At 42.6% G+C, this 16,613-nt stretch overlaps 1 protein-coding gene across 1 annotated transcript in view; it reads right to left on the minus strand.

The window, feature by feature from the left end:
• Nucleotides 1-16,613, minus strand: part of LOC126092185 (low-density lipoprotein receptor-related protein 1) — a 772,271-nt gene that overhangs the window by 177,361 nt on the left and 578,297 nt on the right. Inside the window, exons 34-35 of the mRNA XM_049907661.1 lie at nt 15,258-15,538; nt 405-553 (exon numbers count right to left, since the gene is read on the minus strand). Of these exons, the coding sequence (XP_049763618.1) occupies nt 405-553; nt 15,258-15,538 (430 nt within the window). The remainder of the gene's footprint in view (nt 1-404; nt 554-15,257; nt 15,539-16,613) is intronic.

Genomic DNA, 16,613 nt, shown 5'->3' on the forward strand with positions numbered 1-16,613 from the left:
CTGTTCTGTTTTGTGTATCTATCGGCTGTACAGAGCTGAGGTAAGTACTGGCCAGCCCCTCTATCTCACTGTTAGTATTTATTTCACATCTTTATATGGTATTTTCCATTAATCATTTAAAACTTTAGTTCTAATCTACTCAAGTTTTTCAAAAATTGTCACTTTAATTCTTGCTGTATAGTAATCAATAGTTGCCCTTCAACATAAGGATATGTTTACTCAGACAAACCTTGTAAATTTCACGACTTAACAATATCTCCAACTGAGAATGAAGGTATGTTCCAGAAATACATAACTGGGGATAAATAATACTGAAGTGAGTAACGGAAGTTCTTTTATGACCCAGCACCAGTGAGAAAACTACTTTTTGTTCTTTGAATATCCCTTAAATTAATTATACTTACATATCAATCCAATAAACCGTGTTGTTGTAAACACTAATGGCAAAAGGATTATCCAATGAGTGCTCCAGCAGAACTTCTTTCTCACTTCCATCATAGTTCATTCTTTGAATGACATTTGTTATAGACTCACACCAGTACAATTTCTTTGCCTAGAAAGATCAAACAGATGAAGAGTCAAATTTCAAACACCCATCGCATGTACTAAGTAACTAAAATCAATAAATGTTATACGGTTCACAGGCTGAAATAAGTCTTTGGTGCTGTGAGTGACTGAAAGAAAGAATTGATAAATGCCTCAATATTATGAGAATAAATAAAAGATTACAAGTGAAAGAACCAGAAGATTGAGGTATTGCAAGTTTAAATCAATGTAAGATAAATGTTGGAAGGCTATGAGGCAAATACACTCCTGGAAATGGAAAAAAGAACACATTGACACCAGTGTGTCAGACCCACCATACTTGCTCCGGACACTGCGAGAGGGCTGTACAAGCAATGATCACACGCACGGCACAGCGGACACACCAGGAACCGCGGTGTTGGCCGTCGAATGGCGCTAGCTGCGCAGCATTTGTGCACCGCCGCCGTCAGTGTCAGCCAGATTGCCGTGGCATACGGAGCTCCATCGCAGTCTTTAACACTGGTAGCATGCCGCGACAGCGTGGACGTGAACCGTATGTGCAGTTGACGGACTTTGAGCGAGGGCGTATAGTGGGCATGCGGGAGGCCGGGTGGACGTACCGCCGAATTGCTCAACACGTGGGGCGTGAGGTCTCCACAGCACATCGATGTTGTCGCCAGTGGTCGGCGGAAGGTGCATGTGCCCGTCGACCTGGGACCGGACCGCAGCGACGCACGCCAAGACCGTAGGATCCTACGCAGTGCCGTAGGGGACCGCACCGCCACTTCCCAGCAAATTAGGGACACTGTTGCTCCTGGGGTATCGGCGAGGACCATTCGCAACCGTCTCCATGAAGCTGGGCTACGGTCCCGCACACCGTTAGGCCGTCTTCCGCTCACGCCCCAACATCGTGCAGCCCGCCTCCAGTGGTGTCGCGACAGGTGTGAATGGAGGGACGAATGGAGACGTGTCGTCTTCAGCGATGAGAGTCGCTTCTGCCTTGGTGCCAATGATGGTCGTATGCGTGTTTGGCGCTGTGCAGGTGAGCGCCACAATCAGGACTGCATACGACCGAGGCACACAGGGCCAACACCCGGCATCATGGTGTGGGGAGCGATCTCCTACACTGGCCGTACACCACTGGTGATCGTCGAGGGGACACTGAATAGTGCACGGTACATCCAAACCGTCATCGAACCCATCGTTCTACCATTCCTAGACCGGCAAGGGAACTTGCTGTTCCAACAGGACAATGCACGTCCGCATGTATCCCGTGCCACCCAACGTGCTCTAGAAGGTGTAAGTCAACTACCCTGGCCAGCAAGATCTCCGGATCTGTCCCCCATTGAGCATGTTTGGGACTGGATGAAGCGTCGTCTCACGCGGTCTGCACGTCCAGCACGAATGCTGGTCCAACTGAGGCGCCAGGTGGAAATGGCATGGCAAGCCGTTCCACAGGACTACATCCAGCATCTCTACGATCGTCTCCATGGGAGAATAGCAGCCTGCATTGCTGCGAAAGGTGGATATACACTGTACTAGTGCCGACATTGTGCATGCTCTGTTGCCTGTGTCTATGTGCCTGTGGTTCTGTCAGTGTGATCATGTGATGTATCTGACCCCAGGAATGTGTCAATAAAGTTTCCCCTTCCTGGGACAATGAAGTCACGGTGTTCTTATTTCTATTTCCAGGAGTGTATATCCCTTATGCTCTTCTATTCAGAATCAGTTATCAAGTTCAGTCCACGACCCTGGAGGAACCATCGCATCAGTCCTCGAGTCTCTATTTTCAAATCATATTCTACTTACCAGCTTCATTGCTAGGAACAAGAGGAGCATGGCTGACAAAGCCACAAATTACAAAATATTGTTGAAACTCTATCTTCCAGAACCTCCCAAAATCTTGTCATTAGCCAAAGGAAATATATTAGCAACAGAAAATAGAAAGACGGTTATGTGCATATACTGGAAGAACCAATAGCCAGGATTTCAATTCTCTTCAACTAACAATGAGCTGTTAGTAGTCAATAGAGCAAATGTGAATGCTAAACTCTAAGCAAATCATATGGGACAAACAGAAAACGAAGGGCCTATGAAAAAAGCATGAGCAAGTGAAATGAGTCAGTGACAGGGGATGAGGACAGTGTTCTGCTTTGCCGTGTTGTGAGACAGAGCAATGAGAGTATTCAGCACAAATGGAAATGGAACAATAACAACCACCTTTCAAACTAATATTATGCTCCCCTGCGTAGAAGAAATTGCTTACTATCCCTTCCTCCTAAAACAGTAGTTATGCTGTAATTTTAATATAACTATTGGGTTTTAAGTAAATTCAGATTCAGATTGTTTATTAGCCTTCACCACATGTAATGGAATGGGCTTCATATCAATGGCATGATCCTATGTCATCCTATATTAACCAGTTGCACAGAATTGTAATCATAATTCCAAAAACCAATTTCTACACTACTAGCATCCAAGAATTCTCTAAAACTGTAGAATGGATTGTTTATTAACCAGTTATATAACTTACTTTTTAAAGTTTTGACTGCAGAGTGTGACAATTTATTAAAAATTTTCAAACAGTTCACTTCGTGAGGATTGCCTGCTTGATACTCTTTTTGTTTCTAATGTCATGACAGTGTATGTTCTCTTTGGCGTCAAACTCTGCTTTGTTGTTTTTAACATATATCAATGATGAATGGCTATAAAGATTTATCACTGTCATTATTTTGATATTAGTGAATATACGGCAGTGTTTACTTGGACTGATGTTACGCATTTTTCACAGCATCTTTTTCTGAATCACTAGTACATCACGGACCGAACTGAGTGACCCCATAACAACAGCCTATAAGATGTGTGAGACAGAAAAAGTAAAAAATAAGCTGTCATAAGAAATTTATTTCTCACTGGATCAGATAGTTTTCATACGAAATAGGACATCCTTAGTACCTTTCTGCAGACAAGATTAACAATGGGGTTGACAGTTTAGTTTGTAATCAGTATGTGTTCCACGCAGTTTTACAGTTTATGCTTCTATGTCTTTAGCTAGTCCCACCTGCAGGTGTTGAGTTTTCTCTGGATTCCACAGTAGTTTATTTGATGAAAACCAGTTTAGTGTTAAGAAGAGAGTGTCCTGTGATTTCTGGTGTGCCCTAAACATATCTCAATCTGTGGTGATTAAAGTTGTGTTGTATTCACAACAGATAACTAATTGAAGTGAAACATAATGTGGCAATTTGTTGATTGCAATAATGAGTCAGAATGGTCCAAGGTCCAAGGATGTAGCCCTGAGGCACACTAAATGTGACTTTCTTCAGGAAAGAATGCCTAATATAAGTTGACACAAATTACCTGTGGCAACTCCTTCTATAGTCTCCACTTGTATCAGCAGATGACGAACTGTGCAGACCAGAAACCAGACCCCAGCACCCTCAACGATCACTTACACCAGAGGGAGAATTTAGATGTCTACACTTTCCAGATGCCACACATAATGAACAATTGCTAGAGAAGTCTCTTGTTCCGATCTAATGAGGCAACACCTCTTGACCTTGCTCTCGGCAGCTTGGCCACACAACGACATGTAGCTCATGTGTTGTCTGCCGCACTTCACCAGGGAATGTGCAAACAGCAGAATTATTATCCCATGTTTAGGGTCAGTGTTTTTTTTCTGGTTCATTTAACAAGAGGAGTGCTACCATGTTTTTCCACGCCGACTTTCCGAGCTGCAATCCCTTGAAGTTCTTCTATTGACTATGGGTGTACAAAGCCTGATGCCAGAAGCCTGGTTCTTCCTTCCAAAATACTGCGAGCAGTGTGGTGTAAATATTTCAGTGAATGCAGTGTGTGCCAGGAGTACCAGGTGGGTTTATTATCATTCCATCCTCTGCCATTTTGGTACCCCTTTTGCTCCCAAGTGCGCCACTGAAGCAGGTTTTCCCATGCCTCCATACGACGCCAAACAAAGGCTGTAAGCCATTCATGGTCCACCTGTCCAGAGACTCCGCCCTGGGTGAGGGTCCTCCTTTATTAAGAGATATTAACTTGTTAAATTTTACTGTAGCTGTTAGCTTTCAGGAATACTATCTCAGAACCAATTCAAATGGCTCTTAAAGCATGCCCCATTATTCATTGTCATAATTCTTAATTAGTGCACCACTTACCTACATATGCCCCTTAGGAGTATAGAAGAGAACCTAAATCATTCCTTCACTGGTGACCCCTCTAAACCAAAGTGCCAAGTCTCTTTACCAAAACATGTTGGTTTTTTCTTTTTTATTATTCCAACAGCACTACCCATATGGTTGCAAACTCAATTTCCATTTGCTCAGCCAGATGCATTCCGCTTGCAGCCTCACTGCCTCCTTGCCTTCTCCACTCCTCCCACACCCCTCCACACATGCCATCTCACTGCATGCATCACTGCTACCCTCCTGCACCCCTCCACCATGCCCTTCCTTTGAGCACAACACACCTCTCTTGCATCCCTTCCCACACCTCTCTGCATGCGATATCCCTCCACTCACACCACCATGCCCCTCTATGCCCCAGCCACAACTGACAGCTGCACACCTAAAAAAGCCACAGCGTTATCGTGTGGCTTACTGAACACTGTTTCCCATAACAACACGTGGTGAAGATTGTATTGCTTGGTCCACACCATGCACTTCCCGCCTACCTTCTTCTCTGCAATATCGCTTGCCAGCACCACCCTGCGCACCACAACATGCTGGCCGCACTGTTAAATCGCAATGTTGCTGCCACAGATTTCCAAACCTACAGCAGTCACACCAAACGGCCCTTTAACCAGCAGCCTCCCATTACCCCTCCTGCCCCAGACCTATGAGCACTTCGGAGGTGTTGGACCTCTGCACGCAACTGTCAGGACTACAGAATTGCTTGATTCAGCTGACCAATGGGGCAGCAGGCCCAGCACAACCCGACTCTTCAGACCACTCCCCCCTGTTACACTCCTACTCACTTGCTCCCCTTCAATGTGAGACTCACACCTGTGGCGTGCTTCCATTGAGGCAGTTTTCACAGGTTACTGTATAATGAGTGATGTAACAAAACTTGGGATGGTTGTCAGCCTTCTCAACCCGTTCACTGCCACCCAAGTGTGGGGCGTTATTTCACATCCACATCTCTATGGCAGCTACACTAAACTAAAATAACACATCATACCTAGCTTTGTGATTCAGGAGCTGCAACGAGCACATAATTTGTTATCATTAAAGCAGTGCAATGAAATGCACCTGTCCCTGATGCTGGATCACATCTGAACACTCACCAAACCACACACCCTCCATGAAAGCCGGCTCCTAAACTGCTGGCTCATGTCCCTTCCCACCCCCATATATTCTGTCCTGGCCTCCCAAGCCCATTTATCGTAAGGTGTCACAATGGTCTTGCCCAATAATCTGTACGAAACCCTGAACTCCTTACCCGCTAGGGCTGCAGCACACAATGCTGCCTAACCCTGTGGCTCTGGCCAGGTATTCACCCAGCCATCCCACCCCACTCCAAGCCGCCACATGCATGATGTCACTCACGCCACCTATGCGCTAACAAGTCTCCACCCAGCATGCAGGGCCCCAACCTCTGCCACATTCTGATCCACCTGAGCTCCGAAATGGCTGCACTACATCTACATCTCACACACCCACCACTACGTGCTGACTGCCCTACACATGCGATAACAGCTCAGGCGAAAATAGCCACCCTCACTTGCGCAGTCCTAACCATCCCCCCTGATGATCACAACCACTGTGAACTAGGCATAGCTGGCTGGTACCACCAAAGGTTTGGTGAGAATGTCACCAACTGCATACTTCTGTGCTTCTGGTCCCCAAATCCTGGCAGCCACTGGCAGTAGGCATGCCTGGTTGCTGTACCACTTCACAGCATCTATTCGTATGGGATGTGAATCCAACAACTCAGCCATCCCTACTTATGTGGTACATACCCTCTCATTTGATCTAGGCTTCTAGCTCGAATTACCATGGACCTTCATGGTTGCAGACATTACCAACCCCATTTTGGTCACCAACTTCCTTGGTCATAACAGCCTACAGGCCGATGAAGCAAAGCGCTGTTCAATTGATGGCACCTCCGGTAGGATCGTCCAATGCAGCTCCCACCCCACCACATGTTTTGCTGTTAAACAGCTGGCAGTTTCAGGCCCATACGCCCAGCTCATTGCAGAATTCCCCCTTCTCACCAAGACCCCCCCCCCCCCCCCCCGAATGTTCAGCATGACTCTATGCATCACATTGTCACTACACGTGCTATCCCCTCCCCCCTTACAAGCACAACATCGCACAAAAGGAGTTCCAAGAGCTGCTTGCTAGTAGCGTACTTCACCCTTCCAAAAGCCCTGGGCTTCAGCTCATCACCTCGCCCCCGAGAAGGATGGTTCCCGATGACCTTACAGCAACTACTGTAAACTCACACCCACATAATCCGCGACCGCTATTCTGTCCCACACCTCCACACCTAAGATTGCCATTTCAGCAGCTACTACCTTCAGTAAGATAGACTGCACTAAATCCCACACATAAATTCCAGTTGCTCTGCTTTCACCTACTTAGATAATATATTCATCTCCTCCAGCGACCCTACTGAACACCACCTACACATCACAAAATTTTTTCCCACCTACAGAAAGCTGGAGTATCCTCAATATGGTATAACGCATTTCTGGGGCAAGCAAGGTCAAGTTCCTCAGACATTTAGTCTCTGCTGTCGGCTCCTGCCCCCTTCCCTAGACAGTATGGGCAGTAGCACAGTTTCCACACACTACTATGTTCAAAGGCGACTGTCATTTCATTGGCATGGTCACCTTTTTCTGTTGCAATCTTAAGGATGCCTCTGCCACCCAAAAGCCCTTACCACAGAACTCCATGGTATTAATAACGAAGGCAACAAGCTGGTCCCTTGGATTCAGGGCATGATTGAGAGCTTCAAAAAAAAAAAAACAGGACCTCACCAATGCAGCCCTTTTGGCCCACCCTCACCCTAATGCCCCCTTTGCAATAGTGGCGGACATGAGCCATAAGGCTCTCGGGGCCATCTTACAACAATACGTGGACAACATCTGAATGTCCAGCAACCACTCTCCTTCTTTTCGTTGAAACTCTCTGATGCACAACGTTGCTTGGGCGCATATGACCATGAGCTGCCCCAATCCATGAAGCAGTCCGCTGTTTCCAATCTTCAGCTGAGGAAAGCTCTTTATGATCTTCAGAGACCACCAACTCCTGGCCTCTGGTTTTTGCACATTGACAGTTTACACTCCAGGAGTATATTGCACAATTCACTACCAACATCCAGCATGTTGCCAGCATCGATAAAATTCTGGCAGATTGCTTAGTTGCTCCTGTGCCATCACCCAACCCTTAGACTACAATGCCCTGGCCATTGCTCAAGAGGGAGAAACAGACCTAGCCCATGCCCTTCAGAATGCAGACCCTGGCCTCAACCTCCAGCTAAGATCTGTACCTGACTTCAACCGTAAGATCTGGTGTGATGTTCTCGTGGACCCTTCACAACTTGACAGTTGCAAAGATTGCTCCCACCCCTTCCTCTCTTCTGCCTTCTAAAACCGGCATTTGACCACGTCCACAGCCTCGCACACCCAGACATCCATGCTTCCACCACTCTCGTGAACAACGCTTCGTCTGGCCGGGCATCCAACATGACTGCAGCAACTGGGCACAGTCCTGTGTTCTGTGCCAGCATGCCAAGGTCGGACGGCATGTTCACTCCCCTGTGGCCGCCTTACCCCCCCACACAACACCGGTTCCCATGTGTTCACCTTGACATTTTTAGTCCACTACCCACCTCTGATGGATATCAGGCCAACACCGTCCACTCCACTGTACCCAATGTGCCACCAGCTGATGATACTCCCGACACCATGTCCAATGTGCCATCAGCTGAAACTGCCTCTGATCCATCACCAAATGACTATGTGACTGACCCACCTTCCAGTGCCTTGGACCCTGATATTACCATCACACTACCCTTTTCACAGCTTCCAGCCAAGCAGACAGTGCCCCACCCCACAGGCACCCACCACCACCAACAGAGTATTGTCGCCACTGTATTAGCACCTGCACCATGGAAGCAGTGATGCTATTTCATATGCTCCCAATGCTGTGCACAGGAGCTGTCCATGTTCCTCCTCTCACTGGAAAGCACAGCAGCAACAACCTGTGAATGCCACCCAGCAATCATCCTATCAGCTTCAAATGCCCCTCTGTGCAGTTGGCACCGGTGTCTTTCTCTCAAAAGGGGGAACTGTGTGCTGAGTCCCTTCATTGCCTCCACTTGTAGCAGCACATGATATGCTGTGCAGACTGGAAACACAGCCCTCAACACCCTCAATGGTCACTTTCACCAGAGGGAGAGCTTAGATTGCCACACTTTCCTGATCCACGTATGCCAAACTGTGGCTTGAGGCATCTCTTGTTTCACTCTGATGAGGCAACACCTCTTGGCCATGCTCTTGGGAACTTGCCCATACAACGACACATGGCTTGCATCGTAGTCTGTTGCACTTCGCGATGGTATGTGTGTACAGCAGAATTCCTACCCCATGCTCAGTGTCGGTGTTCTGTCATGGTTCATATACTGAGAGGTTAGTTGGTGTGGAGAGGGGACCAAACAGCGAGGTCATCGGTCGCATTGGATTAGGGAAGAATATGGAAGAAAGTCGGCTGTGCCCTTTCAAAGGAATCATCCCAGCATTTGCCTGAGACGATTTAGGGAAGTCACAGAAAATCTAAATCAGGATGGTTGGATGCGGGTTTGGACCATCATCCTCCTGAATGTGAGTCAAATGTTTTGACAGGAGGAGTGGTAGCACATTTTTCCACGTCGCTTTCCCAAGCTGGGTCCCCTTGAGGTGGTTCTATTGACTATGGGCATACAAAGCATACAAAGCCTGATGACAGACACCTGTTTCATCATCAGCACTTGGAATATTGCATGCAGTGTGGTGTAAGTAGTGCACTGTGTGGCAGGAGTACCAGGTGGTTTATTATCATTCCATCCCCGGCCATTTTAGCACCCTCTTTGCCGCCAAGCATGCCACTGAAGCAGGTTTACCAGTGCCACCAGATGACACTGAACAAAGGCTGTAAGCCATTCATGGTACACCCTGTCCAGAGACTTCACCCTGGGTGAGGGTTCCTTGATTAAGAGGTATTAACTCATTAAATTTTACTGTAGTTGTTAAGCCTTTGGGAATAATATCTTAGAACCAGCTCACATGGCTCTTCCACCATGCCCCATTATTTATTATCTTCCATAATTAGCACACTGCTCAAGAATGTATGCCCCTTAGTGGTGTAGAAGGAAACCTAAATCATTCCTTCAGCCTCCATGTTATTTAGGTAAGAATTAATTATTCCTAATGTTGTATTACTTGCTTCATAATACTGTAGTTTGGCTAGTAAGAGGTCAAGGAGGATACAGTTAAATGCCTTACTAAAACTGCATAGCTCAAGAGAGACCACATCCTTATTTACAAATGCAGTTAATGTGTGGATGATGGCCGGCCGGACTGGCCAAGTGGTTCTAGGCGCTACAGTCTGGAACCGCGCGATGGCTAGAGTCGCAGGTTCGAATCCTGCCTCGGGCATGGATGTGTGTGATGTCCTTAGGTTAGTTAGGTTTAAGTAGTCCTAAGTTCTAGGGGACTGATGACCTCAGAAGTTAAGTCCCATAGTGCTCAGAGCCATTTGAACCAATGCGTGGATATCGTCTGTCTCCCTTCTTGTGAAGGAGAATCAGTAGAGGGACTCAGTTTGGAGAAATTGTCTTCTTTCGTAATCATTCAATGGAAAATTTTGGTAGTTCCTTTTATATAGTACTAAAGGGAAGGTACCTTGAGATGATGGTGTTTCAAAAGAAATTATGGGAGTGGAGAGAGAGGGGGCTGTAATATCAAAGGAACTAGCAAAATTTTTCACAGAATGTTTGCAAAAGAAGACAATTTCCCTGAACCAGAAGTCTTTAATTATTCTTCTTCACAAGAAGGGAGACAGATAAGACATGAAAAGCAATAGACTTACCAGCCTCCTCCCTGTTATGTACAAAATACACATTAGATTTCAATTAGGGAAGGAACAAGCTGGCTTTAGGAATGAATTTAACACAATGAACCCTTTGCAAATCATTAATGAAATTATAAAATGGAGCAATGAATATGAATTACTACTTTGTATGGGATTCATGTATTTCAAGACTGAATTTTTGCCCTGTTTCAACAAAATCCATAAAACTCACATTGATAAAAGAAAACAAGGAAATGGAACGTACATGAACCACCTCTGTTTTTATGTTGTGTACTGTTTGCCTCTGGTTCAGATAAACTTCAACAATGAATTGAAGAAATGAATAGAGCAAGTCTGAAAGTCAATTACAATAAGACTAAAATAATGTATAATCAATATATTGAAAAGAAATTACCAATGTCATATAACTGGCTGACAAGTTAGTGCATTTTGCACAGCTGAATACAATAATTAGATGGACAATGCAAGAAATAAATACAGGAATAAAACTGACCTTTCAGTGCTTTTGGTAAAATAACTTCATAACTACACTTCCATTGTGTCTGAATGTAAAGTTTAAAAACATATAAATTACTGGTTTTGATTTGTAACAGTGTGGCAAGAAATCTGAATGTGAAAACCAGTGAGTAATGAAGAGGTGTGTGTTGCAACTGCTAGGAGAAACAGGAAAACAAGCAAAATACATCTGGGAATAGCCTGTAAGGAAAGACATTAGGTTTTTAATAAAAATGAAAACAAATGGGCAGGATTTGCACTCAGGTAAATGTATGATAAAAGCACCAAGGCAGTTCTCTGCTAGATTCCAAGAAATAAGAAAAGACTGAAACAACAACATAGTAGAAGGTGGGTGGATGACATCAGAAAATATGCAAGAGTGACATGGATCCATAAAGCTACAGGCTGTAATACCTGTAAAAGTCTAGAGGTGGCCCTTATCCAACAGTGGATGTCAAACTGCTGCAGCTGTTCATTGTTCATGATTTCTATTCAATAAATGTCCTTAAAGATTATTCAGAGAAATCTAAGTGATGTAAAGGGTATTGAAAAATAAGTGTTTCATATTATTAGAGAAGACAGTACTGATCAAAATCAGACAAAAAAGTCCCATAAACACATCTGGAAACAAATGCGCCTTTTTGTTTTATGACACTACAAAAAGTGTTCAATGAGGTTATCACTCATTCTTGCCTATCTTTTACTGCTCCTCCTCAAGGAACAAAGAACTTGTGCAAAAACACCTGGCTGCCCATGGATTTGGTCACATGCACGGAACACATGTTCTGATAATGTGTACATTTTGTTGATGGTTGTGGAATATATAAAAATCTTGCAATGTCCCCACAGCTTGAAATCTTACAGGATTATGGTCAGATGAATAGTGAGACCAAGCTACTGGACCTCCTTGAGCAGAACATTGCTCATTAAATGTTTGTTACCGGATATCCACAAATCTAATGTGCACTCTTTTTTTTTACTGTATGCAGTATTCAAAATTGGGGTGCACATAAGATTCAATGGTGCATTAGATTCGAGTACAAACTTGAATCTATTGTTCATCAGCAACATAATTGAAATTTAGGTGTTGTTCCTTACATCACAATGCATTGTTGTGATTTTCAACTTTGTTACATTACCACTGGCTTATACTGCATAGTGTGTTTACATAAGGTAGTCACAAAATCAAAGGCAAGCAGAGAACATTGCATGATGCTACTTTCAAATGTAAAGTAATTCTTTATATAAAAAATGGTAACAGGAGGGTGGGACAAGAGTTCAATGTAGCTAAGAGTAATGTCCATTTATGAGAGATACGGAAATTGATATTATTTGCAACTGCTGCTACTAGAAAAAAATTCACTGTCCCTCACAAAGGAATACATCCCGATGTTGAAGTAAAAGTTTGAAATTTGTCCATGAAAGGAGGAAGAATGGGAAACCTATGACCAGTGACACCATAAGAAACAAAGCAAAAGATGTGGCTGTAGTTCTTAATATACCAAGGTAAGAGTTTAAGGCTAGACACGGATGGGTTGATCACTTTATGAAATGGGTGGGCTTATTTCTAAGATACTGTACAGACAGTATGCCAAAAGCTTCCACAGGGTTTTGAGAAAACACTTTGGAAAGAGAAGATTTTTTTTCGATGGGCCAAATAGGCAATGTCGATAAGCTGCCAATTTGGTTTGATATTCTACATAATTACATGACTGATGTGAAAGAGACATAACAAGTTGCTGTCAAAATATCAGGGAGTGAAAAACACTGCTTAACTGTAATGCTGGCAGTCACAGCAAATGCTGCAAACTTTCCAACTTCTTAATCTTCAAGCAGAAAACAAGCCTCAAGACCTCCAAAAACTGCTCCCTGATGACGCCATTTTTCGAAATCCAGGGAGGGTATGGATGACTGAAACTTTAATGATTGACTTGCTCTGAAACATATGGGAACTCCATCCTCATAGGCTTTCCAAATTACCATCAATGCTTTATCTTTATGCATTTCATGGACACCTCCCTGACTATGTAAAAAACAAGATCCACAGCCTACCCAATGATCTTGTTATTATTTCTGGAGGAATGACTTCTGTGTTAGAATCCCCAGGCATTAGTACAAATAAACCTTTTAAAGGTTATGATCAGGAACAGTGCAACAAATGGCTTTGCAAACCAAACCATGAACTGACGCCGCATGAAAAATTAAGCATGCTGCACCCCACATTCTTGCATAATGAGTTTCACCTGGCTGGAATAGCATAAAAGCACTAATGATCATAAAATCATTCAAGAAATGCTATATTTTAAATTCCCTAGATGGCAGTGTAGATGGTGTACTCTGGAATATCACCGAGAATGATGTGGAAAGAGGAAATGAATCTGTTTCTGATGCAGACTCCTCAGAGGATATTAGTAATGGTGACATTTTGAATAACAATGTGTAATGCCTGAAAATTACAGCAGGTTTGGTTGCATGTTATGTAGGTAGCCAAGTTGGGCATTGTTTTATGATAATGACTTTGTCACTTAACTATAGGTCACCAAAAATTGTTGTTGTTGTTGTTGTTTTGACTGTTTATGTATACATCCATTGTTGTGTAAAATAAATGTAGCATACCAGTGATGTGCCAACAAGCTCTTTATTAATGATTTTAATTTCTAAAATTGGGGTGCATAATACATTTGATTGTGCATCAAATTTGTGTAAATACATTAGTCACTGCCATATGAGGTGTAGAGAATGAGGTGGTACCCCCACTGTGGACAAACCACATCAGTTGTCTTTCTGCAGGGTAGTGTTCCACCAATAGTGTGAGCAATCTGTCACACAGAAATTGGTTACAACCAGCACATGTTAATTTGTTTGGTAAACTGTGTGGCCTTATGAATCTTTCACCCACAATTCCTGCATACACATTTAAAATAAATCGAACCTGAAGCTTTGTATTTCTGGTTGCTTGAGGGATCTGAATTGCCCATACATGATTTGACATGAATAAAATGTCTGCCTTTACAGACCTGACCAACCACAAGAATGTGGTTTGCATCTTCAGCAACTCAAATTCTTTAGAGACTTGCTTCATGAATTTCTTGTACTTAATGAAACACTTACTTCATAATATGTGACTTGCAAACTGTGCAAAGGCTATCATGATCCCTTGTGCTTTTGTGAATAAGCAGGTGTCTGCAAGTCACTCGAATATGCCAAAAATTCCTTCAGATGGAATGTGATATAGTCGATGCTGTTAGGGATGTATGGCATGTGACTATTAATCAATGCCATTAGCTAAACCACAGCACAATACCATGCCCGTCATTTCCCACATGAAATAATAGGACTCCATTTCACAGTTTACATTGTTCACTCTCCACAGAAACACTAATCTTGTTCTGAGGGCAGCACATCTCGTAACAATAGATATGGAATGCCTGAAGTATGAGACATTTTTTAAGAGCAATGATAACACAATAACAGTTACAGAACTAAACACAGAGAGAAACACGCACAATAAGAAATGTGTGATTAACACCAACAGGAAGACAGCCCACACCATTCAGTATTGTCAAATCTTGACTAAAGCACATTAGCTCCGAGTTCAACAACTATTTGTTTTCACACATATGTTTACACGACTTTTTATGCTGGGTTTGACCAGTAGTATCTCTCGTAAGAATATTGGACATTTCTTTTAAATTTACTTTATAAGCTAAAGACATAATCCTCCAAATATTTTAAAATAGCAGGTTGTAATTATCTTATTATAAACCCTTTGAATACATGACAGAGCTTGTGAACGAAAGAAGTAACCACATTATAATAAGTTAATTAACTGTTGGCCTATGAGGTTTGCATGTTTCTCAGATATTATGTAGAATAATTAACAAGACAGTATGAATAGGATATTGCTATTTGAAAAGATGCCTCTTCAGATAGCTCCTCAAAGAAGCCTTCATAAGTGGACAACTTACTGATCTGAGGACCTAAAAATCACCTACTTTTTATTTTATTGTTCTTGGTAATGTAGTGATTAAACTCCTTCTTCAAAAAGCTAATAACTGTTAGTCTTATAGTAGCAACTGTTAGCAACTACTTACAGAAGAACTAATCCAATTCATAAACCAAAATACATAACAGAACACATTAACACACCTGATAATCAATAGCAATATCGTTGACATGGATGGTAGTGTCATTTAAGAGAATTACTCGATCAGAACCATCAAGTCTGGAACGTTCCAACCTTGGTTCTTTGCCTATATCACTCCAGAAAAGGAATCCTGCAACTGGGTCAACAGCAATGGCTGCTGGCCTTGACAGATTGCCATTTATCAAAACATAGCGACATGAGCCATTTAGTCGGGCCACTTCAATTATATTGAATTTTGGATCAGTCCAGTAAAGGTTTTTGCCAATCCAGTCAACTGCCAACCCTAAAACCAAAAGGAATAACTTGTATTACCAGTAAAAGAGAGGGAAATCACCAATAGCAAATGTCTTAAAGAGACAATGAAACACAGTGTTATCTGAAAACTGTTTTAATTATATATATTATAGAGAGAGAGAGAGAGAGAGAGAGAACAGGAGTGTCATGATAGAGTGTGGATTTACAGATTGTGGTAGCTAAACACTGTCAAGAAGCAATTGCAATAACAAAAAGTTGTGAAAAAATTGTTTAACAGCAATTGTTCCAAAACAGTACACTTTCATGTAGGTATTCTCTATTTTTAAAATTACTATTCATGAGAGAAACACCCAATTATAAAAAATAAGGCAGAACAAAATTATTTGAGTGAAAACTTTCTATATTCCAAGAATTTTTACTACTGAATAATTTATTCTTAGCCTGTTTCTGAATGATTTAAGATTATTAAATACAACGCACATGATTCAACATAAAGCCTTGAGCCTTCCGAGAGCATTTTGCATTTTAGGATACTGAAAAAAAAAAGCTGGAGAAGAAAAAGTGCAGGAAAGTACCAGAACAATAAACTCTTAAACAGGTGTGGAGTGTCACAAAAACATGTGATGAACGCCTCAACAAAATTCTAAAAACTTGAATGTTTAGTTAGGTTCTGTTATGAAGAACAGAGAGAATTTCCTCCTGATGCCACTTGATAAGTGCTCACTGTTTCAATAAACTTGCAAAGTGTTCAATACACAACTTTAGAAAAGTAGATTGCAAAACTATGTCACCTTAGCTTAAGATTTGTCAGGCCTTTTAGTTTCAATGAGTGCCTTCATTGGGATGACAGTACCTGATTGTCTGTGTCTACCTTGACTGTCATTATAACTCTATAGAGAGTATAATAATGACAGTTCCCAATAGCAACTAAATGATTTCAAACTGAGTATGGTCTTACGTTTGGTTATGATGCTTTGGGAAAATTTTACTGATCTCCATTGTGAGTCATCCTTCCACTTATCAGGAGATTATCTTGCTTTAAAAATATTCTGTTTCTTGAATAGCTTTGGTGTCATGAATAATCAATAGCCTTCATATATGTT

The sequence above is a fragment of the Schistocerca cancellata genome, chromosome 7 (genome assembly GCF_023864275.1).
Source record: "Schistocerca cancellata isolate TAMUIC-IGC-003103 chromosome 7, iqSchCanc2.1, whole genome shotgun sequence".
Taxonomy (NCBI): Eukaryota; Metazoa; Arthropoda; class Insecta; order Orthoptera; family Acrididae; genus Schistocerca; species Schistocerca cancellata.